At 35.9% G+C, this 26458-nt stretch overlaps 1 protein-coding gene across 1 annotated transcript in view; it reads left to right on the forward strand.

Moving 5' to 3' along the window:
• Window positions 1-26458, forward strand: part of DACH2 (dachshund family transcription factor 2) — a 792597-nt gene that overhangs the window by 631577 nt on the left and 134562 nt on the right. The window contains exon 5 of the mRNA XM_075538394.1: window positions 21895-22041. Within this exon, the coding sequence (XP_075394509.1) occupies window positions 21895-22041 (147 nt within the window). The remainder of the gene's footprint in view (window positions 1-21894; window positions 22042-26458) is intronic.

The raw sequence follows: 26458 nt of genomic DNA on the forward strand, positions 1-26458 counted from the left end.
AGTACAGACTTCTTTAATTAAATAAAGTTATGATGTTGGCATTCTGCTAAAATCATCTCATTTTGTATCTTGCACAGACACCATTTCTGCTTGTCTTGCCTCTCTCGTGTTTTGCATTTATTTTAGAATGACTTGGACATAATTAATAGCAAGAAAGTCTCTACTTTTTCTTCCAATATTCTTCTCATTCCCATGCTTATTCCATCTGTTAAATATGTTGCTTTTCATATGAATCCTTCCAAAAGTCCTACAATTAATGATTACTGCCTGCCAGCCAAGCTAGGTCTCCTCCATACATAGAAGAAAAAAGAACCATCTGTATAAATATTACTCATTCTCCTTACTAAACCCAGTTCCTTACTATATCTATATATCTGTATATCTACCATCAATCTATCTATCTATCATCTATGTATCATCTATCTATCTATCTATCTATCTATCTATCTATCTATCTATCTATCTATCTATCTATCTATCAATACTTATGACCTGGCCATGTTTCATTCTGTTGAACATAGGTATTCCATTAATCGGAACCAACTTGATAGTACTAAGCAACACCAAAAAAACGTGTATACATGGCATATACGATAATGAAGATCCTGATACTCCTATAATTTTCAGAGGCACAGCTCATGTATCTACTTCTCAGATAAAGTTTGATTTAGCTTTTAAGAAGGATTTTTTAAAGTTTGGAATTTAGCTATTTGAAGGGATTTATTGTATAATTCTCAATATAGTTCATTTACCTACATTGAAATAGAAATATATATATTTAAGTGTGACTGGCTCATGGACGTACTCGGAGTTGCTGCATTCATGGGCATGTTTCACATCCTGGTCAAGGTGTGCCAGTAATTGCACCTGTTGAACCTGTTGATACATTGTTGGAAGTAACCTAGTAAAACCACATATTTGATTCCCCAAGGGTTTACTGTACCTGATTATACATTGTACTTTACGAGCAATAGACTGAAATGTGGATGTAATACAAATAATGTACTAACTATAAATTTAATGAAAATTTATCTTTGAGTACCATTTGTTCAATTCTTAGACTCACCATTTGTGGCCTTCATTATCTTATTATGTTCTCATTGTTAAAATATGTGTACCTTATAGACAAATGTACCATTAAAGTTAAAACTAAACTAAATCAATTTACTTTATCTGAGGATTTTCAATTGTCAGTCAGGTAGGACCACAGCAACCCCATCATACCAAAGCATTAAAAAGACAGGCTCGAATCCCAGAAACAACAAAAAAGTCATTTCCTTCCATCATTAATTCCCACCGTTTGCTGCAATAGATTATAATGGCGTCATTTAAATTTATTGGGCTAATTTAATCCTGCTGTTAAAAGATCACTTCAATGTCTCCCTAAATATTTGAAAACACTTAAGCTAATATAACTGAAAAGTATTTAGGTTTATGGTAATAATAGTAATGTCTGTGTATTGCATTCACAAAGAAAGTAAAAAGCCAAAAGTAAATAATTAATTCTGCATCATTCCATGTGATGCAGTCCTATCCGGTACTTTTTGAACTAATTCTACAACTGCAGAACATAATGTATTTTGTTGAATTAGCAGTGTATTGAAAGAAATATCTTAAAATTTATAATTGGTGATTGTGTAAACTGGGAATCTAATATATAAGAAAATGTCAAAAGAAGTTTATAAAAATTGAATACTCTGGATGTGTATTCTGAGTATTTCCAAGTGATTATGAAAAGAAATTAAAACTTTGCACTGAATTTTATTATTTTTTTATTTTAAGGCAGTTATTTTGCTATTTGCATTATGAGCCCTGTCAGTTAAAAAAATAAGAATACTTTCTTAGTATCCAGGAGTTAATTTAAATATATGTGTATATAGACATATATGTGAAATGTATACACAAAGTGGAAATTAAATCGTGAAATAAGGGGAAAGTGTTTTGAAATATTTTTATTAATGATACAAAATGCTTAACATACATACCTGCATCTACATCTGCATCTATATGTTATACAAAACCATATAAATACATATATACATATTAATGAGGATCTCTGGTTGCATAGTTCTGTTATTCCACAAGCTCAGCAGTCAGCACTGAAAACCACCAGTCGCTCTCCAGGAGAAAGATGACTTCTCTATTGTGTCTTTTGGAGTCTGTATCAGTTGCATTAGTTTCTCTCTCTGTTTTTATTAATATTAGTGAAATCTGATGACTTTGACATTGTTTTCACTTCTTAAGGAAGATGAGAAGGAGTTACTACAAGGAGCAAGGTAGCTGTTTGCCCTGTTATTTGTTAACTCTTATTTCATTTTTCTCCAGTCCTTGCATTTTATTTTCAGTTGGTGTTTATGCTTTGTATTCATTTAGTAAAATCTCAGTTTAGTCAAAGTTAATTAATGTAGTCCATGCATTACCTCAAATAAGAATATATAGAATACATAACAATGAAATAAGAATAAATGAAAGATCAAAGGTACTACTGGCTAGTCTCTTGCACAAAGGTCAACCATGTATTAAATATTGGTAAAACATGATGTCATACTGCTTTAGTAGTGAAAATATAAAATAGAAATAAAAATTTGAAATATTGTACTCTACATTCATATATCATCATTTGTCCTTTCTGAGACATGTTCACCTAACACTTGACATCTAATATTTAAGGTCTATTTTACAAAAAGAATATATATCATAGCATATGAATTTTAGGAGCTGTTTCATTTGTGTGTGTTTGTGTGTGTGTGTGTGAACAAGATCAGTGATTAATAACACAGTAAACATTTTAACACTTCGATCACTTCTTTTCTAAATTTTGTTGACTCACGTTTCAGATAATTATTTTGTATTTAGTTTTTGTATTTATTTATATTCAAATTAATTTGGGTGCAAGGATGAGAGTATTCTGCAACAGGGAGAGAGAAAAATGGGGGCACAGGACAAGCTATTGGCATTTTAATTCAAACTTGATAACATGGTTCTTATTTAGACAGACCACGTTGCTATTTAAGGGTAGTGGAAAGAACCCAAATTCAGTTAAGAAAATTTGATCACTGGCTTGTGCTTTTATTACTTTTTTAAGTTCTTTAAACTTATAACACTTAACACAAGCAAATTATGAATTCAAACTTCAAAAGAATTCCTTTTCTTACACACACGCACAAGCAAATTATTAATTCAAACTTCAAAAGGATTCCTTGTCTTACACACACACACACACACACACACACACTACCTGTACTAGCCACAGTACACAGCATATATGGAATTGTATTAGGCTGGGTTGACTGGAGAGACAAATCCAGACATACTCATATATAAGAAAGAGCTTTATATCAAGAAATAATTATATATCAAGAAAGTATACCAGCCCAGTTCAACTTAAATCCTTAAGTTCTCTACTAGTCTCTAAGTCCCTTTTCCTACTCACGTAGCCGCATGCAATGCTGCATAACGCAGGAAGATCCCAGGCTCGTGGGTGCAGGGTCACGTGGCTCGAAGGTCAGTGGAAACATGGCAGGACACTGAGAGCTTTCAGGGTCAGTGACAGAGTCCCTGTAGGCAGGAAGATAAAGTGGCAGAGAGTAGTTCCTAGGGTCCCACTTATAAGAGTGTCAACTCCCGCCCCACCAAGGAAACAGCATCAGACTGTGACCTGTCATCACACCTATACCTTATCACTGTGACTCCACTGCATTTTACTTGATTCCCTACTCATCTGAACTAGTCTTTGAAACTAGAAAATATATGTGCAAGTTTTAGACATTGAGCTTAAAGATACACACAGGGCATACTTACATGTAATACAATTTTAATTTACAAACAAGTGCCCTGGGACTTTGAGTTTTACAATTATTTGGTAAGACATGTTAGCTAAATTCTAAAAATAATATAAGAATCAGGTGAATCGTTTGGATAAAAAGGTAGTGAATACTTAATTTTTAAACATTAAGTATACTTTTAAGTAATGAATTCCCATTAAATCTAAGAACAAACTTGTTCTCTATTGAGTTTTAAAAATCACTACTTGATGACAGATCATTCATTTTTGTTGAATATAATGATTAAAGTATGTATATTTTTGCTTAGTATGTTGATGTTAATACAGTGATAAAACTGGTATAGAGCATAAATGGTCCATTCATATCTTCACAAAGGAACTTTGAACTCTTTATGTAACTGTTGTATACTTCATGTAAACTTTTTGGTCATGTAACCAAGCTACTTCATTTTTGTTTCCTGCTATTTTTTTGGTCAAAGCAAAAGAGAAGATGCATTGTATAAAAACAAAATTAAAAAACAACTCACTGTCATAGTATCGATGTTGACTCAGCAACCATGTATTAAGGCTCATTTAAAAAGCATATAGTCTTAATTTTAATAAAAAGGTAAGCTTTACATTTGTTATGTCTGTTCCTCTTTTATTATTATCAGTATACAAGATCAAAAGCAAACATATTCTTCATATAGTCCAGTTTCAGGTATTATTTATTCAGAATCGAGATTGAATAATTGTAGAGAAAGGAGAAAACCCTGACACAAACCCTGCTTGATTTTCAACCACTATGCATCCACTTGTTTGTTTCAAAGGCTGTGTACACAAGTTCTAGCACAGTGAAGTTCCTAGAATTCCCATTGATCCCAAAGTTATCCATGATTTGTTGTGATCCACTCAGACAAATGCCTTTGTGTAGTCAATGAGCACAGGGTAAGTATGGTACTAGTATCCTCTGCTATGAAGCAAGATTCATCTGACATTGACTATGGTGTCTTTTGTTCTATATCCTCTTATGAAGCTAGCTTGAATTTTTGGCAGTCCTCTGTCAATACACTTCTCAAATCATTTTTTTAGATCATGCTCAGAAAGAGTTTACTTCCTGTGAAGTTAATTTTGCAGCTTGATAAGTTTATCATTTTGTTGGGCCTTCCTTCTTTAGAATGGGTACAAGTCTGAATCTTCCCTAGTTGGCTGGCCAGTCAGTTAGCTGTCCTCCGAAATTTCTGGCATAGACAAGTGAGCCCTTTCAGTTTATCTCCATTTGTTGGGTCGCCTCAATTGGCATCGTGTTAATTCCAGGAGCTTTGAATATGACCAATGCTACAGTGATACATTGGTTTCCTCCTTACGCCCCGTCAGCTATTGATCATATGGTACTAAAGCAATTGAATGTTAACTCATTCTATTGGGTACAGTGACTCTGTATTTTTCCCATAATCTTTTGATGTTTGCTATGTTATTCAATACCTTGCTCAGAGAAACCTTTAATTTTGCCTCTGGGGCTTGAATATTTTCCTTTATTTCTCTCTGCTTGAGAAATGCAATTCTCTAACTCTAAATCTTCGTACATTTTATTATAACATTTCACATTGTCCTCTTGATCTGCCTTCTGAAATATTCTGTTCTGCTCTTTTGCTTCATTATTTCCTCCTTTCCCTTTAACTAGTTTACATTAAAAAGCAAGCTTCAGAGTATCTTCTGACTTCCACTTTGGTCTCTTATTTCTTTCCTGTCTTTAGAAATTATTTTGGCTTTCTTCATGTATGATGTCTTTGATATCACCTTACTATTTATCTGATCTTTGATCATTGAGATGACAAAATCTATTCACATGGAATAGACTACAGATTGTATTTTGGCTCTTATGCACATGTTTTAATTTCCCTTCAATCTGAGCAAATGCATGTGCAAAAATTATTTGTTCTACAATTGGATCTTGGCTTCTCCATATTTTATTTACACAGATATAATTTGTATTTATCCTGTGAGGTTCTCATGTATAGTCACTGTTTATGTGGTTTAAAAATACTTGCAGTGAATAAGTCATTGTTTTTCCAAGATTATATAATGTAATCCCCAGTCACATCTATCACCAAAGCTTTATATTCCAGCTACTGACCCATTTCCTTTCTTTCTAACTTTGACATTCCAATCACCATTAATTATCGATGTGTCTTTATTTCATGATTGATCAATTTCCTATTGCAGAAATTGGTGAAAGTACTTAATTCCCTCATCATTGACATGATTATAGATGTAAACATATTATCCTAGCATGGGTAGTATTGCCCTTTAGAATAGATCTTAAATTTGTTATGATGATAAATGTTACACTATTTCCTTCAAGTTGTTAATCCTAGCATGGTAGACTATATTATTTTTAATTCAAAATGGCTGGATATAAATACAATTCCTAAATTATTCCTCTTTATTTATTCCATTTCATTTTTCATGATTTTGGATTTTCCTGGATTCATAATTTGTACATTCTATATTCTATTTATTAATATATGTTTGTGGCTATTTCATATCATTTTGAATTGTTCCCATAAGCAATTGAACTTCTCAAAGGCTCTGTTCCATTTACATTGTTAAAGTCAATTCTACTCTGAGGAGGAAGATCTTTCCAACTCTAATTTTAAGTGCCTAACAACGTGAGGGTGCCATTGTCTGGCACTATATTAGACAATATTCATAAGATTTAAAATCATGTGATATGCATATGACACAATTTTGTTAGCTGAAAATGAGGAAGAGTTGAGGCACTTACTGATGAAGATCAAATATTGCAGCCTTCAGTATGGATTATGTATCAAAGACCAAAATCCTCACAAGTAGAGCGATGAATAAATTCATGATGAATGCAGAAAAAATTAAAATAGTCCAGGATTTTGGCTTGCTTGACCCAATAATCAATATTCATAGAACCAGAAGTCACCAGAGCAAAAGACTCGCTGCATTAAGTAAATGGGCTTCACAGACCTCTTTAGAGGATTGAAAAGCAAAGATGTGACTTTGAGGACTAGGGTGAGCCTGACTCCAGCCAGGGTATTTTCCATTGCCTCGTATGCACGTCAACGTAGACGCCGAATAAGGAAGATTTGAAGTCTTAGAAGCTCTAGATAGAAAAAAATGAGTCCCAATGAACTCTTTGGTTGTGTTACAGGAAACTTGACCTTGATGATACATTTTCCCCTCATGGTTACAGTCCACCTACTCATTCCTCAAGGGAAATTTTACTTCGTTCACTTTTCAGCTCAAATGTTGCCAATTTAGACATCTTTTGGTTTCTAAAAAACTCAAAGAACAGTGAAAAAGACAACAAATTGTATCCCTTGCGGATGCTGAAACTGCAGTTTAGACATCGTGAAAACCAGGGAGTGAAAAATTATCCAGGGAAGGAGTAGAGAGGTTGAAATGTTGCTTTCACATATATATAGACCTAATTGGAGGCTATGTGGAGAAACAATAGTTTTAAATTGGAATTTTATTTAATAAAGTTTTTATAACTTTATAACAATATATTTTTTACTTACCCTCACATATGAGAGAAAAAAATAAAGAAAGAACATGGGAAATCATTGATATATATTTTAATCTGGGTATAATTGTATTGTATTATACAATCTGGGAATAATTGTATTCTTCACCACGCTATTTTTATAAGTATTCAGTAATTTTGTAAATTAGACTTTAGGTGAAACATTAAGATGAATAAATGTTATTTGTTTTTAAAATTTTTTATAAATGCCATTTAAAATTTGAGATACAATACAAGCATTGCATTAAAAATCAGAAACTATTAAATGTTTTATTTTGTAACTGCACTTGGGGAAAATAAATAAAATTATAATATGAAGAGATTTGTACATTGTAGCTCCTGTCCACACATGTCACTAGTTATCTTTTAGCACTTTGTAATGTGCTAAGCCTTGCTTCAATGTCTGAGTGTATGTGTGTGTGTGTGTGTGTACACTACCCTGCATATATTTATATGCATACATTATAAATAATAATTAGAAAAACAGTAAAATGTTAACAAATTTAATTGTGACTTTACATTAATATTTAATTTCAAAAGTCTACATGATGTGTAGATTAATGAGATAACGTTAATTCAGTTAGGACTTTAGCTAAAAAAAATCCATGAATGAGAAAACAAACTTGTTTAAGAACATATGATACATAGATTTTGTAGGTGTTTTGTTATTGCTACAAAATGTTACATGTAAGTTTGGTATACACAAATTGATTTTCCTTATCTAAGCCTGTATGTCTGGGTTTGAAAATTACTATCTATTTTCTTATAATGAATGGGTTCTAAATTAGTTCTTTTCAAATTATAGTAAGAAACTATATTATGCTGTTCCACTTAAATGCCAAAATGCACACCCAACTTCAGTTCAGAAGACAAGTTCTTTTTTAGTATGAAACCATTATTTATTACTCACTTAAACTGAGTATTAGGAACACAAATCCAGAAAATCATTTTTTTTACAATAATAAAGTAATCACTGATCCCTAAGGGTGGGTATGGAAAACAGATTACTAAATTATCCTAGTACCCTAGAATGTGATTTCAGCCAATGTTTTAGTAATAAAGCACACTAAGGAAATGAAGACATGTATTTTGATAAAAGAAGTGCTAAGTGTTGTATGTGTTACTGGAATTTAGTGATATATCCATGAATTGTTTTTTGTCCAAAATCTGTTTGGACCACATTATGAAAGTTGCCATTACTTTCATGAACCTGACATTATTGAACATTCTGTAATTGGTTATGTCAGATTAATGTGGTTTGCTGATGTGTTTGTTATGAAAAATATCAGTGAATTAAATATCTAAAGAACTGCTATTGGTCTTAGGCTACCGTTCCTAATAAAACATAATTTGAAATAAATGGCTGTGAAAGTCTATTCCATTTCTGAAATTCTATATATCTATCACAAAGTCCCCATAAATAAGAGCAGAGGTCTTTGCCCTCTCCTCATTGCCATGATAAAGAAAAGAAGAAATATTGTTTGGACATCCTAACATTTTAACCAATTTTAAGGAAAAAATTAAGCTGCAAAATTTAACAGCTTTTCATTAAGGCAGTAATAATTCGTCAAATGAATATTTGTACAATTAATATTCTCCCATGGTTTCTCACATCTTTGTTCATATATTAACTCGATTTTATTGATTGATTGATTGGAGGCTTATTAAATACAGGAGTCCTTGTCCTTATGGCATAGTGTCTACATAGTTCATATGCAGTTCAAAACCCCCAGTTGCTCCATTGGAGAAAGTAGAGGCTTTCTACTATCATCAGTGGTTACATTCAGAAACTCACCTTGTCCTGTAGGATCACTGTGAGTTCAAATCAACTTGGTGGCTGTCGGTGAGTTTTTTATCATCTACAAAGGGCTTGGAAATGTTCATGGGAAACTGGAATGGAAACCTTTTTTTTTTCCACAAACGTTTTTGAAGCCTCTTCAAATACAATAATTTCTGGTTCTCTCACCTGTAAAGTTAAGATTAAATTAATTAATTAACTATAATTTTCAAATAAATAACAGGCCATATCCTGCTTAATGTTTTAGTGTTAGTTTTAACGAACAACTAAACCCACATGGAAGAAGTATACCATCATTCCTAATTCAAAGATTATAAATTATATAATCCAAATCCGACGGTGGCAACAGTAAAAGAATGTAAATTGTGAGAGTGGTGTGCAAAAGGCTATGGGTGATAGTGGAATCCCAAAATACATAGATTTTCTGGATCTATACAGGAAATAAACCTCCAGTAATTTCCCTCTTACCATCATTGAGGGATGGGATTAACCTGGTTATCAGAGAGAGCGTATTGGAGACTCAACTATCGTAGATTAAAATGATGAATCTGTCTTAATGGTTAAAATCTTGTTACTTGATTTATGTAAATGTTATTTCAAATACTAGCAGGATCAACAATGTGATCACATTTCAGCAGAATTCCGGACTAAGAACAGATTACGAAAAAAGAAATGGGCCATCTTGAAGGCTTTATGAATAGCAGTGGGCCATTGTCAGATATAGTGCTGGAAGATGAGCCCCGCAGTTTGGAAGGCATTCAAACTATAACTGGGGAAGAGCTGCCTCTTCAAAGTGGAGTCAATCTTAATTACATGGAAGAAATAAATTTGGGAACCTTCATTTGTTGATTGGGAGTGACTCAAAATGAGAAAAATGAGGTGGAAACATACATTGATAATGGGAAGATGGAATTTGTGAAGCATGAGTCTGGAAAAATTATGTCATAAAAAATGAAATGAAACCCATAAAGATCAATATCCCAAGCATTAGTGAACTGAATTGGACTGGTGTTGGTCATTTTGATTCAGATATTTAAATTATTTGACATAACATGACGAATGACATCACATTTGTCATCAAAAGCAACATTTAAAGATCTGTCATGAAGTACATTGCTGTATGTTATAGAATAATTTCCGTATATCTATAAGGAAGTCTAGTTAAGGATTCAATGATTCATAACGATTCTGTAATTCAAATTTACACACCAACCACTAAAGCTAATTATGAAATATTTGAGTATTCTACCAGCTTCTTCAGACTGAAATTGATCCAAAAACATATAGTTAAAAATTTAAAAACATGCAAATTAAATTAAAAACAAACAAACATGCGATTAAAATTCATTGATGAACACAGATGAATGGAATATGAAAGCTGAAAAGAAAGGAATAATCAGTAATTGGAAAATATGGTTGTGGCAGAAGAAAAAGCTAGAGATTTTATGACAGAATTTTGCAGGACAAAGGACATTTTCATTACAAATGCATGCTTTCAACAAGAAAAAGTGTAACTATATAAATTTTGTCATATGAAATACACAGGCATCAAAATGACTGTAACTGTGGGAAGTTCAATACCATTATCCAAAACAAGACCAGTACCTGACTGTGTTCCAGTGTACGCAAATATTTTCATCAATTGCTCTCATCCAAGTTCAGGTAGAAACTGAAGAAAATTGAAACAAGTCCATGGGTGCCATAATATGACCTAGATTATATCCCACCTAAATTTAGAGGATATCTCAGGGACAGATTTGACAAATTGAACACTCACGACAGAATACCTTCTAAGTTTTGAAATGACATCAAGAACATCATATATGAAGAATGATAAAGGTCCTCAATGAGAGAAATATCCAAGTGAAATTTGCTCTTGAACATAGAGTAGTGGAAAAAAAAGAGATGCTGTGTAGAAAATCCCAAACGACAAATCAAGGAGACAGAGTGTTGTGATGAAATGTGTAAAGACCTGGTGTTTGAAAGCCAAAAAGGAAGAGCATACTCTGTATATAACAAGCTACAAAAAGTGGACAAAAAAATTAAGCCTGGAGTTGAAACATTAAAGGATTCCATGGGCAGAATATATTATTATTAACAAAATATCTTTTTATTTGGGGCTCTTACAACTCATAATAATCCATACATTAATCATATCAAGCATAGTTGTACATGTGTTGCCATCATTCTTTTTAGAAATTTATTTCCTAGTTAGTACTTGGTGTCAGCTCCTATTTTCCCCTCCCTCCTTCCCATCCTTGTGACCCTTCTCTAAATTATAAATTATTATTATTTTCATACCTTACACCCACTTTTGTCTCCTTTCCCCCATTGTTCCTGTTGTTCATCCCCCTGGAGGGGGGAGGGGTATAGTTATGTGTCTTATCATCGCAGTGGGTTCCCTCTTCCTCCCCTACCCTCCTCTCCCCACCTTACCCCTATCTTTTCGGTATTGCTATTCCAATTACTGTTCTTAGTTTCCATGTGTCTGGAGCTCTTATCTCTTATCCGTACCTGGGTATATGCTCTGGTCTAGCCCACAGTTAAAGACAGTATTGGGGTCATGAGAGTGGGGGGAGAGGAAGCCTCAAGCAATCAGAGAAGTATACTGTGTCTTGCACCCTGATTGACTCATCCGCCCTCTGTGACCCCTCTGTGAGGGTATGTCCCATTGTCAATAGAGGGCTTTGGGTCTCTGCCACTAATTCTCAACAATTTTTTTTTGGTTTTGTGAGTTGTTTTTTTGGGGAGGGTGTCTCTGGATGCCTGTTACCCAGCACTGGAGACACCTCATGATCACACAGGATGGTGTGCTCCTTCCATGTGGGCATGTTACTTCTCGGCTAGAGGGCCTCTTGTTTAACTTCAAACCTTTAAGGTCCAAGACACTATATTTTTCAATAGGCTGGCACCATCTGCTTTCTCTACATTTGCTCATGCACCCACTTTGTCTTCAGCAATTTTGCCAGGAGAGTGAGCATCACAGAATGCCAGGTAGTTAGAACAAACTGTTCTTTCATGCAGGGAGGGCATGAGCAGAGGCCTGGAGTCCATCCACTACTTCAGTGTATTGCCATATAAATATAGGTACATAGACCAATACCTCTCTTTTTATGAACTAATATTTATATATTAACACACCTATGCTTATACCTCTGTGTATAGCTTTGCTTCCTAGGTCATTCCTCTGTTTCCTTTTACCTTCCTCCTGCCCCATCATCACACTTGCCTTAGTTCCACCTCTTAGTACTTCCTCTCAGCTAGACTGCCATTGCTCCAGCATCCCAAGGATGTCTCTATCCCTCTTGTTGTTGAATTTAATTCCCTAGTTTTTCTCCTGTCTATGGTGTTGTCTGCTCACCACTCCTGTACTCTGCTTCCTTATCTCCGCAGTCCCTCTGGGACCATCGGTCCCCTTGCTTTCTCCACAAGTTTGTTCCCATGCCTATCTTATGTAGGTAGGCAACTCAACTATAACAGAGACTGAAGAAAAAGAAAATAAAAGATTGGAAAAAAAGACAACCCCCTCTCTGGGGGATGGGCAACAGAAGTGGGTGAAGGGAGACATCAGATAGTGTAAGATATGACAAAATAATAATTTATAAATAATCAAGGGTACATCAGGGAGAGGGGAGCTGGGAGGGAGGGGAAAATGAACTGATACCAAGGGCTCAAGTAGAAAGCAAATGTTTTGAGAATGATGAGGGCAACAAATGTACAAATGTACTTGACATACAATGGATGTATGTATCGATTGTGATAAGCGTTGTACCAGCCCCCAATAAAATGATTTTAAAAAAAAAGACAAAGGAAAAAATACATGATTCTAGGTCTGTCCACTGACCTCTATTGACTGTCTCCCCAGTGGTTCTGGAGGAAATCCGGGAGATGCCTCACTGAGCCGGATGTCGATTTTGGGGATTCTTCAGGGGCTTTGTGGCTTGGTTTTATTCCCGGTCCTGATCTGTAATGTTACCTTCTTGGTTCACCTCATTGCAGGGAGTTTCAGACTGGACTAACTCCCTGCTGTGTGTCCCCAGTATTGTCATCTGCAGCGGTATGCTCCAGTGAGGGGACAGCATGCCTTGCACTGTTGTGAGCCTTTCCATCCTCTCTGTGCCTTAGCCCTTCAATGGAGGGATGTCGTCCTCCAGGCTTGGTGTACTGATATGGGGTTTAGAGCTTTCTCTCTTTCCTCTTTGGTTTGTTTCTGTGTGGGAGTGACTTGCTGGCCCCTCTCCCCAACCTGTAGGTTGAGTGTTGTTTTCTGCAGCACATACTTCCAGGGACGGGGTCAGATTGACTCTGATTGAGGCTGGCCCCGTAGCCCAATCTTTTCATGCATTCCTCCATGTAATTACGTTGCCCTCGAGGTTTGGTGCACCTTGGTTGGGTCTGCATGCACACTCCCAATACTGTGGAGACATAAACAATACTCTCCTCCTGGGTGGGCTAGTGCCCTGCTCCCTCACCCCCTCTTTTCTTCCTCCCTTTCCCCCCTTTCCCCTTCTTTGTATTGGAATAACATGTACCCACTTGGGTTTGGTCCGACCTCCACCTGACTGCCTGTAGCTCAACCCATATAGTGTGAGAGAAGTGGCTTTTCTTCTATACCTACTGTGCTGATGATATTTACCTCAGGGGACACTCAGGTTGTACTTGTCCTTTTACGATTGGCTAACTTTGCTTAACACAACTTCCTCCAACTCTTCCCCTGAAACGACGTGTGATCATCAGTGCTTTTTAGTGGCAAGTAGTACTCCCCTATGTGTATGTGCCAGAGTTTACTAATCCACTCCTCTATTGGTGGAAATTTAGGTTGTTTCTAATTCTTTGCAGTTGTGAATTGTACTGCAATAAATATTGGAATGCACACAATTGGTTGTGGTTTATTTCTTACCTTTTCTGGGTATATGGCCAGTAGAGGGATAGGTAGGTCATAAAGTAGCTGAATATCCATTTGCTTTAAATATCACCAAATCGCTTTCCATAGAGTCGGTACATATCTACATGACCACCAGCAGTGGAGGAGAGTTCCTATCTCATCACTCCCCTCAGACACTTATCCTCAAGGGTGTTAGATGGTATCCCATGGTTGTTTTAATTTGCATTTCTCTGATGGCTAATGGTTAGGAGCACTGTCTCATATGATTACTGGCCATTCAGGTCTCCTCCCTAGTGAAATTTCAGTTCAAGTCTTTTACAGTGACAGAATATTTAATGTTATAAAAATTATCATAAGAAGTTGGAAGGATTACAAAGTCACGGTACAAAATGAAGTGGTAAGCATTAAACCACACAATCAAAACTGTTGGTATTGAAGTGAAAAAAGATGTCCAAACTGCATGAAAAAAGATAGGAAAATTCAAGGCTCCCGGCATTGATGGAATGCCAATGTAAATGTTTTAACAAATTGATAATGTACTGAAAACATACTTTTATGCCAAAAAGAATAGATAAGAAAAGGAAGACCTGGATAAACAACTGGAAGAGAAACATGTTTGTGCCAAGTCTAAAGAAAGGTGACCCCACAGAATGCAGAAATTATTGAGCAATATCATAATCAAGACATATTTTTCTGAATATATATATTTTCCAGCATCAATACGAAGCTGCTAGAAATTCAATTAAGATTCTAAAGGAAACTTTGCATGAGGGATATCATTGTTGATGTCAGATAGACATTGGCTGAAAGCAAAGAACATTGGAAAGATGGTTACTTGTCTTTTAGTGTTTATGCAAAGCATTGGGCTATGTATCATAAACTATGGTGAACATCAAAAATAATAATAGTTTTAAGACATTTGAAAAGACCAAGGGGGTACTGAATTGTTTGAAAGTAGGATAGGGTTGTATTCCTTCATCACACTTATTTAATGTGTATGCTAATCAAATAATGTGGGAAGCTGGAATACATGAACAAAAATTGGGCATTGTGGTAGCTCTATAATCATTTATCAATTTTAGGGGATTATGAATGAAGGGGTGGAGTCTAGACTGTCAATCAGGTAATAACCAATGAGGTCCCTGTGTGGGCATGGCCTTCCCCCTGAGGATTCTGGGAATTGCTGTATTTCCTCCTTGGATGTGGGAGACTCTCTCTCTATGCTCACTTCATGAGAGACTAACTACTGACAAGACAGATGACACCACCCGGATAGACCCCATGCTCTGGGAACTGGAGGAGCCACATAGAGATACCTGCTAGCACTGAGATGCTTCCACCACAACTGGATCCAGGAGACTTCCCACCCACTGGCCTGTGATCTTCCTGCATTCAACCTCATTGCATGTGTTTTGTAAGTCTGAAGATGACTTTATAGATTGGTATTGGATATATTGGCTAAGATCACACATATGGACTTGAACTGGACTGGGCTGAGATGTTTTCTCAATATTCAACTGCTCTTGTATATAAAGCTGGTTCTTATACACATATGAGTGTCTCTGGGAGTAGAGGAATGTTTATTAACAATTTACTATATGCATATAACACAACTTTGCTTGTTTAAATGGAAGGAGACATTAAAGCACTTAAGATGAATGTAAAAAACTGTAACCTTAAGTGTGGATTACAATTTCACATAAATAAAACCAACATCCTGATAATTGAACCAATAAGCAACATCATAAGCACACAATTTTTGAAGTTGTCAAAAATGTCATGTTGCTTGGATTCACAATCATTGCTCATAGAAATAGCATTCATGAAATCAAAATGGCATATGCAGCGGTCAAAAGTCCTGCACAAGAACTCTTTTAAAAATGAATAGCAAGTTTATTCACATATTACCTATATACTATAAAATTCAGTGGTTTAAACATATTGTAAAAAGTTATGCAATCACCACCACATTCAATTTTAGAACATTTTTTACGTAGTATTAGCTCCTCCTTACCCCCAACCTCTCCTGCTATGACTTTAAGGAACTATTAATCTAGCTACTTTTTCTATAGATTTACATATCCAGGATTTCTTATAAAGAAATAATACCAAAAAGCACACCATCAATCCAAGAGAAACCAGACGATAATAGACACTAGAACAAATATTTAAATGAGTTAAAAGCGAAAACAAATGATTATATGTTAAATTTTAACCTAATAAAATTTCCGGTAATTAACTTTCTAATGCATTCTGTTCGATGGGCCGTCTATCCACATCCGTATTATATGGTCTGAAGTAATTCAATGGAGGGTTAATCTGCCTGAGGACACTGCAAGTGGATTTGGGGCTTTTCATGTCATCCATGCCCTTGTACAACCTGGTGCTCAGAATTTAAGCTCTAATACAGTGGATTCTACTGCTTACAATGCTCACATCACACCTGCTGTTGTTATCCTTCCCTATGGACTTAAGCTCACACCTCATGTATATGGTTGTTTGTTTTAAAATTAGCCTTTAAAATCCTAGCACAATTCTTTCAGAGAGCTGGGCACCATCTTATTTCTTCACCACACATTGCTATATCACCTATATCTTCAGTGATCACTTCAGGAACACAAGTATTGAGCAAGGCCATGTCATAAGAAAATTTTTTTCTTATATTGGGGTTATGATTAAGTGTGAGCTCCAAATCCATCTATACACCTATGCTTTATATATGCCACCAGTCCAATTTAGGGACAGCATTATCAGCTCTTTGAGAAAGAATTTGTTACCTCCATGAGATATTTGGTAAATCTAATAATAGTATCATTAATAAAATCAATGCTCCAGAGCTTAAAGTGCTATTGAGAAAAATAAAATATAATAAAAATTTTTAGAGTAAAATGCATGGGTTGTTCAGTTATATAGGTTTGAAACTGCAGTAACTGAATATTGATCTAAGAAAGTAATGAAGGGTATGCCCAGGACAAAACATTACAATCATGCTTATTACCTAAGGCAAGACTATGCAATATATGTTAGAGAAAAAGGAAAGAAAGTGTCAATAGTGCAAGTATATTGTGATCTTTAATTGTTAGTTATTGAGCAAGCTCAAAAGCAAGAGCATTGAACCAACATCTACTGGATATGAAATCCATGATGTTGGGATAGTCGTCCTTCGCTTCTTCTTACAGTAGGATAGTTCAGCTTTAAGTCCAAAGGAATATTTCAGTTCTTTTTATCTGAAACATGTGTGCTTAAGGTAAATTCCAGTTCCCTTAATGGGGCTTTCAAATTAGATAATTCTGATGTCATCTAAGAAAATGATTTATACCTAAAAAGCACAAAATCCATAATCTAGGTAGCCAATAGCATGCATCCAGGCTCACTGAAGGCTGAAAAAAACCCAACAAAAAAACTAAGTAAAAAATGCATGATTAACAACATAATACTGGGTTGATTCACCCATTGGGAGTCTATATAAATAATGCTCACCATTTTCCCCAAGGACAGTCTGGCCCTCCTTAGTATACCCACCAACAGAAGCAAAATAACCTTATCAGGGCAGATATATTTCCTCCTCCTCTGGTCATGAATCTCCACTGAAATTCACCACTCAGCATTACAGGAGTGTCTGTTCATCTGGGGTGATCATGGGACAATGCTATATGCCATGAACTAATTGTTCTTGAAGAACTCTGTAGCTATTGAGGAATAAATATCTCCCTTTGAGAACTGAAGTGCACCTTTCACAAGTAACAGTATTCTCAGTCACCTCTTGTACAATTGATGCACTGGAAATGCGATGTTGATGTGGAACACTGAAAGTATTGTGAACTGTCAGAAGAACAAACTTGTCTTAAAAGAAGTAGAGACAGAATGCTCCTTAGAAGTAAGCATAGTGAGAGGTCACCTCACATGCTTTTGACATATTATCCAGAGACTAATTCCAGAAAGAGGCATCATGTCTGGTAAAGTGTCAGAGAAAAAGAGGAACCGCTCAAGGAAATACATTGACACAGTATCTGAAACAGTCGGTTCAATTATATAAACAATCGTCTGGATGTTGCAAGATCTGGTAGTGTTTCAGTTACTGTCTTGGTGATAGAAACGAAGCTGCAGACCACAGGATAGAATTTTGTAAGGGCCAACAAATGTTTGTAGCAAATGCTACATCAGGGTTGGAGGAAGACTTGTTACCACAAGAGTGTTACTTTGAGTACTAATGTGTGCCTGACCCAAGTTATGGTATTTTCCATTTGTCTCATAAGCATATAAAAGTTGGACATTGAATAAGGAATATGGAAAAATTATCGATGCATTTGAATTGTGCTATTAGACAAGAATATTGGAATGTCGACAGACTGCCAAAAGGACAACTGAACCTGTTGGAAGCAGTACAGCCGGAGTGTTGTTAGAGGTCAGGATGGCGGGGATTTGTCTTACCTACTTTGGACATGTACTTAGGAAAGCCCAATCCCATGAGAAGGACTCCATGCTCGGTAAAATAGAGGGGCAGGGCAACAGAGGAAGGCCCTCAAGGAAAGGGATTGGCACAGTGGCTGCAACGATAGGATCAAGCATAGGAACAATGGTGAGAATGGTCAAGAACTCGTATTGTTTCATTCTCTTATGCATAGCGTCATTCTGGGTCGGAATTGACTCTATGGCTTCTGAAAACATCTCCCCAAAAGAATTACAGTCTCGAAAACCCACAGCAGTAGTTCTACCCTATTTTATGTGCTCACTTAGAGTTGGAATTAACGGGATGGGAGTGAATCTTTGTTTGTTATAATCTCCATGGAAAGGAGCCTGTTGGTACTGTCAGATAAGTACTATCCCCAAGGTAGGCTGTCCAAAGCCACTAGAAACTCTGGAGAGAAAGATGAGCTCATCCCCTTTTAACTTTGACTTCCTTGAAAAGTTTACACAAGGTCATTATGAGTTAGAATCAATTCGTGGCAGTGAGCTTAATGTTTCTGAAGGCAGACTGGCATGTCTTTCTCCTCACAAAATGCCGGTGCTTTCAAACTCTGGACATTTCACTCAGCAGCCACCAGCGCTTTCAGGCAGTGGCTACAGAAAGCAAGCATTTGGATAAAAAGAGGGAACATTCAGACCATCAGTGGAGTGCTACACGTTCTCCTTGAATATCCCAACATCAACACGATCGTCCTCAAAGCCATCCCATCAACATGTAAAGAAATGGTCTATGTTCTGTGCTTCCATGCCAGTTTCCTGAATTGTTCTAAGCAGAAGTGAATAATCAGTCACTTATTTCTTTACCATTTGATTGGAAGAGGTATATTCCAGAAAGAGAGGGCCATGGATCCCAACAATCTGGTACTTGTTTGGCATCTCTCAAGGTGGAAATTAGCCAAATCTCCCATTTGGGAATAAAATTGATTTTGGCCTCTAGGGAGTTTGAAAGAGTCGGAGGAGATAAGTTTGAAAATCTTCTGAGAGGAATTTGTTTAAATATTTTCTTAAATCTTGAGAGGATATCAATTAGGTCTGCAAAAGCTGACAAAACTTCTGAAAACTGCTCTTGCAAACTGGTGTTTGAAAGCAACTATGGAAAAAATAACCCTGTTCTTCGGCTCAGAAATCATACTCTAGGGAATTATTTGGTTCTACAGATAGATTTCAAATCAATGTTATTGTTACTATGAAATTTATAATGGTAAACATTTCAAATATACTTTGAGTGCACTGTTTGAGTAAATTATAGAACACTAAGTTAGTAGCTTACTATGTGTCCATGAAATTTCATAAAATTGAAACTTGAAGCAACTTGAAAAGTGTTTACATTGTAAAAGTAGATATAAAAATGAAAAAGCTTTTGGGAGCTCTCAAAGAAATGAGAGTAATCACTATGCTGAATAGTGAGAGTCCGAGCAGACTGGGCAGAATCTAGTTTAGGCAGTAGAAGGGACAGATTCAGACAGGTAGAAATGCTATCATCACAATCCCAACCTGGGAGGAGGAATAGAACCTGTCACCACTGAATGAATGAACCACATTGAGGGAGTTACTTTATTGTGCCAACCTGGCCCATAAATACATGTGGGGTTAATTGAAGGGTGGAGAGGTAAATGGCTCAGTGAACCTTGGCTTTCTAGTTCTTGGGTCTCTTGCTTTGTGATGGTCGGACCTGGGTGCAGCTGCCTTACCAGTTCCTTGCTTCAGCTGGCCAGGCTCACATTCTATGAGACATCCCTGAGGAGAAGCCACATGGACCTACCCCGATGCAGCCCTGGGTGCTGGAGCAGCCTTGTGGAGATTCCTGCCAGCACTGAGATGATTTCCCATTCACTGACACAGCTTTCCTCCTGCAGTCGGCATCATTGCATCTGTTTTGTGAGATGGAGGAGGACTTTGTGGATTGGTGTTGGACATATGGGTTAATGGGTTAATGTTGGACTTGTGGGCTTGGGCAGCCCAGGATTGGGACATTTTCTTGATGTGCACTTAACCTTTATATAAAACACTCTCTTATACATGAGTTTCTGAGCATTTGTTTCTCTAAAGCACCCAGACTAACACACACATCAAGTAAATAAAAGTAGATGGGAATGATGGCGCAGTAATAATTTGTTTGTTTTTTTATTCAATTAGACAATGACTGCAGATTTTGGAATTCAACTCTTTATGCCTCTACCAAAAATGCTATCTGTAAAGGAATGCACTGGAAATAATTCTGTGGTTACTTTCTATATGGTTTTACATAATGGTTCTGGTTCTCATGAAATAGTTATGCCATTAAAGATAATGCATACTTATGCACATTTTACATAACTCAGGAATGCCTTATTTTTAAGTGAAAAATAACTGTTCTTCTTACAGATATGTGTGTATTTCTCAAAAAGTTTCTGGGAAATGAAATTAAAGATAATGAAATTTATCCATGAACGTTTTGAAGCACATACTTATATGATTCAAATCACATATATATATATATATATATATATATATATATATACACACACACACACCCAAATCAGAAATATATATATATTATATATTATATATAAGTATATATACTTATATATAATATATATACACATACTTATATGCTTCAAAAAGTATATATATACCCCCAAATCAGAAATATATATTATAGAAGTATTATATATTATATAAGTATAAACATAAACTTATATATAAGTATATATTATATAAGTATATATTATATATTATATAAGTACATATCCCCCAATCAGAAATATATGTTATATAAGTATATATACCCCCAAATCAGAAATATATATATATATATATATATTTCTGGTTTTGGGGATCCCCTCTCATATACATGTGTGTTTATGTGCATGTGTATATATATAGATATGTAGATATGAATGGGTGTGTGTGTATATCTATCCATCTGCTATTGAGTCGATTATAATGCCTAGCAACATTATATATGGCTTCCAAGGATGTAAATCTTTAGGGGAACAGACAACTTTTTATTTCTCCCTATGATTGGCTAGTGTGCTTGCAGTACAATGCTTACCAAAGAGTGTCACCAGAGTTTTCATATATATATATATATATATATATATATATATATATATATATATATATATATATATATATATATATATATTACATTGGTAATGGTAGACAATAGTGGATTCCCTTCAATGAACATGTGCTTCCCAATGTTACTCAAAATTATTCCAGGTTTGCTTAGACCATTTGTAAGACAAGGGATTCATGTTATTATTGAGAATGATTTAGTCTTCCCAGAGCTTTAGAAACTATTATGGAATTGAACCACCATGTCGATAATATTTTCTAAGACATAATAATGATAATTATAATTCTTTAAAGTGACTTAAAAATAATTCTGCTTGTGGAATGTTATCATATTGCAATTTGTTCTTATGGATGTTTTTCAGGTGGCAGTGAATCATCCTGGGATAAAGACAAGATTCAGTCTCCTCTTGCTTTGCCTGTACCCCAACATGGAATTTCTCATGGACAGCAGGGCCTTGGGGTTGCTTCTAATCTCAGTCCACTGCAGCAGAACCATCTGTTGACCAATAGTATGTGAACTTTTTTCAAAAATGGGATATTAAAAATGAAAATTCATGACTCACGAATAACTTGGGCTTGTCGACTAGGAAAGAGGGATTTCTAGAATGCAGGTCTCTCAGGAAGCCCGGGAGCAGAGTAGTGAAGAATATTGACTAAAGTCACTGTTTCACTTCAAAAAATGTTCCTAAAATTTTCATCTATGAGTTTTCACAACTATAAAATAGGGACAACAATACACTCACTTCTTAAGATTATTATACAAGCTAAAAATGAGCAAGCAAAACCTGTTACTGGCATATAGTTAAAACTGTATACATTTTAACTATTATTATTATTCAATAAATTAATTACTCATTTACAAAATTAATAATATATAAAACTTCAAGTTTAGATGATGTTTTTTTTTTCCTTTAAGACTCACAATTCTGAAACAAAGAAGGACTTGTATATATTACTTGGTTAATGTTCTACTTTTCTTTGGTGCCCTGGTGACATAGTAGGTTAGGCTTTGGACTACTAAGCATAAGATCAACATTTTGAATTCATAAGTTGCTGCAAGAGTTATTATTTCATTGCCTTAGCCTTTTTTCCCACTAAATACTGGGATTGAGAGAGCAGAGTGGTTCCCAAGATATTTTATTATAATTTCCCAAACCAATCTTGTAAAAATGTGAGACAGTGTCTTAATTTAAATGTACAATGTCAAGGGTGAAATGTCCCTTATGAAATTGAATCTTAAGGAAATCAAATAAGATGTATGCCAGAAAATATGTAAACATTGTAAGAAGCCCAAGATTGATAAACGAAGGTAGATTGTGCTTTAAAAGAGGAGGGGTTTTACCACAGGCAAATAAATTGGGCTCTTGCTGTTGTTGCTGTTAGGTGCCGTTGAGTCCATTCTGGCTCACAGAGACCCTATGTACTATAGAATAAACCACTGGCTTGGCCTGCACCATCCTCACAATTGTTATGTTTGAGTTTATTGTAGCAGACACGGTGTCAATTCATCTCATTAATGTTCTTCCTCTTTTTTCCCAATTAGAAAGGCAGATGTCAGAGGGAAACATCAATATGAGTGAAGGCTGAATGGAATTATAGCTGTAGAAAACTTCAGGCAGTCTAGGGAGGCTGGAGTATTATAGTGAATGATTCAAATTGGTCAGGTAGTTAGGCATGCAACAGGTTAGTGAAAAGTGTGCACTGAGTGTGTGAAGGCAAATAAAAGAAAATATGCAATGCAAAGGCAACAGGAAAACAAGATATGGACATGGTGTATGGACAACTGAACAAGGGCCATTGGAAGATAATATAGAGTTCAACATGAATGGAAAAGCTAATGAACTTAGTTTAAGAATTAGAGGATGGCTTAAGATTGTAGCCTTAGAGGCTAGAAAAAAGTGGTTCCATATATTAAAATAAAATTACAAGAGTTATTAGAGTACCAAGATGCCTGGCTATCAAAAGATATAGTGTCTGGGGCCTTAAAGGCTTAAAGATAAACAAGCAGCCATCTAGCTGAGAATCATAGCCCACATGGAAGAAGCACACCAGCCTCTCTGACCATGAAGTGTAGAAGGGACCTGTTATCAGATATCAAAGAACTAAAAATCATATCAGTGGGTACCCACCTTCCTGATAGGATCACTAAGAAGAAATGTGTGCATAAGCAAATGTGGTTAAGAAAGCTAATGGTGCCCGGCTATCAAAAGATATAGCATCTGGGGTACTGGAGGCTTGAAGGTAAACAAGTGGCCATCTAGTTCAGAAGCAAAAAGGCCCACATGGAAGAAACACACCAGCCTATGTGACCATGAGCTGTCGAAAGGACCAGGTATCAAGCATCAAGGAACAAAAAATCGTATCATTGTAAATTTGTGAGTGCTGACTGGAGACTCAAAGTCCATCATTAATGGAAGAGTGGAGAGTCTACACTCAAAGCCCTTTGGCAGCCAACCAGATACCCCCTTACTGAAGGGTGGGGAGGAGATGAGCCAGTCAGGGTGCAGGGTAGCAACGAAGAATCATATAACTTTCCTCTAGTTCTTAAATACTTCCTCCCCCCCCCCCTACTATCATGATCCCAATTCTACCTTACAAATCTGGCTAGACCAGAGGGTGTACATTGGTACAGATAGCAACTGGAAACACAGGGAATCCAGGACAAATGACTCCTCCAGGACCAGTGGTGAGAGTGACGATGCCTGGAAAGTGGAGGGAAAGTGGGATAGGAAGGGGGAACTGATTACAAGAATCTGCATATAGCCCCCTCCCTGGGGGATGGACAGCAGAGAAGAGGGCAAGGGGAGACATCAGATAGTGTAACATTTGACAAAATAATAACAATTTATGAATTATGAAGGGTTCATGAGGTGGGGGAGTGGGGAGGGAGGGGGAATACAAGCAGCTGATATTAAGGGCTCAAGTGGAAGGCAAATGTTTTGAGAATGATGAAGGCAATAAATGTATATATGTGCTTGACACAATGGATGTATGGATGGATAGTGATAAGAATTGTATGAGCCCCCGATAAAATGATTTAAAACAAAACAATATTTACAGCCATCTATGTAATGTTCCTAGGGAAGGAAGAAAAGAGGTAACCCATTTTGCTGATTTATTAAAATGATTTATTTTCATTACATTCTACTAAGAGTTTGTCCTGTACATTTCTGGCATGTGACTAAAGAGCTATATTGCCGGAGCATTGTGTACTATGGACTATTAAATGGTTAGAGGGGTACAGCTCATTGAAGCATTTTAGAGGAATATTTGCAATGTTTTTACTAAATGGAGACACAGCTAGGTACTGTTCACTCATAGTTTCAGCAATTTCTGCCTAAAACATTATATATAAGTATACACAGAGAAAAATTAAACTGTGACTATTTGTGGCTTATTGAAAGTGGAACCTTATATAGGAACCTAGTTAAATAAATGAAATTTTTGTGAACATGTTCCATATAAAATGTGAATTATGGTGAAATAAAAATTGTAATTAAAATAGTTATTAATTTACAAGAAAGAAGAAAATGCTCTGACATTTATTGTGGTGATGATTGTGCAATTCTCGTTTAATATGATTGAACTGTTGGATTCTATGATTCATAAACTATATGCCAATAAAATTTTTAAAACACTAATTAATATATTAAATGGTTATTTTAATATGTTACCAAGGAAATCCTAACAAAACCTGAACTTGTATAAAGTGTCCAGAAAGATGAGGATTTTTGCTCCTCTAAAGAGATTTAGCCTCTGAAATCTATTGGAACATTTCACCCCTGTTCTATAGGGCTGCTGAGTTGATTGATTCCATAGTAGTGTGTTTAGTTTTGGTTTGGTGGAAACCTGTCAGAAAAGGAAAATGCAAATATTTTCCACTAAAAATAAATGATAGAAAAGTGCTAAGAGTGCACTCTGTTAAAGCAGAAAACCTACAACTCCTTGAAAATCAAGAGTTCCCTGTCAGTTTCCAGCTAGTATAGGTTCTACTCTATAACATCTCACATATATAACATATACTATATGATGAATACAGTGTTAAACACATATGCATCCAAATAATTTTATAAGACCATTAAAACAAGCATTGAATTCTAAAAAGGTATGAGGAGAACCATTTGTCTTAGGCTGGGTTCTCTATATTAGAAAAACTATTCTTTTGTATATATAATTATATAAACAATTCATATATATATATATACATACATATAATCAAGAAAATGGCTAACACAATTGTATCTGGTTCAAGCCTTTGGATCAGATGTTTACTGGAAACTATTCCTGACTTATGTAGCTGTGGAGAGTGATGAACCAAAAATCAGGAAGACTAATAGGAAGATCACAGCTTGGTGGATGCATAAGCAGATGAAGCCATCGTTAGGAGGTCTGGCTTTTGCCTGCAGAGTACAATGAATGCAAGGTCAGCAGGTCAAAGGACAGGTCAGATGGCATGCCACTTGTAGCAACCAGAGTTGGCAGGCAATATGACGGGCTGTTGACCTAATTTCAGAGCACCGAAGTTCAACGAGCCAGATAAAGGAACAAGACCTAACAAGAAACGTCCCAAATACCAATCAGTAGAAGATGGCTGAAGAAATGTTGGTACATACACAAAGTAGAATATTATGCATCACTAAAAAGCAGTCCCAACATGCGTGATTACATGGATGGACCTGGAGAACAGCATGCTGAAAGAAGTTAGTCGATCACAATAGGATAAACTAGGTATGAGACCACTAATACACGCATAAAAGTCAAGGCAGACTTACATCCCATAGGAAACAGACTTTGGAGATTGCCAAGAGAGCAGGGCAAAGGAAGGATGATGAAGCAAAAGACTAGAGAGATGAGTGGTTTTGACACTAGCGAAAAAGAAAAAGGACACCCACAAGAGATTGAAGAAACCTTAGGAGAGAGGGTGAA

Source organism: Tenrec ecaudatus, chromosome X, assembly GCF_050624435.1.
Source record: "Tenrec ecaudatus isolate mTenEca1 chromosome X, mTenEca1.hap1, whole genome shotgun sequence".
Taxonomy (NCBI): domain Eukaryota; kingdom Metazoa; phylum Chordata; class Mammalia; order Afrosoricida; family Tenrecidae; genus Tenrec; species Tenrec ecaudatus.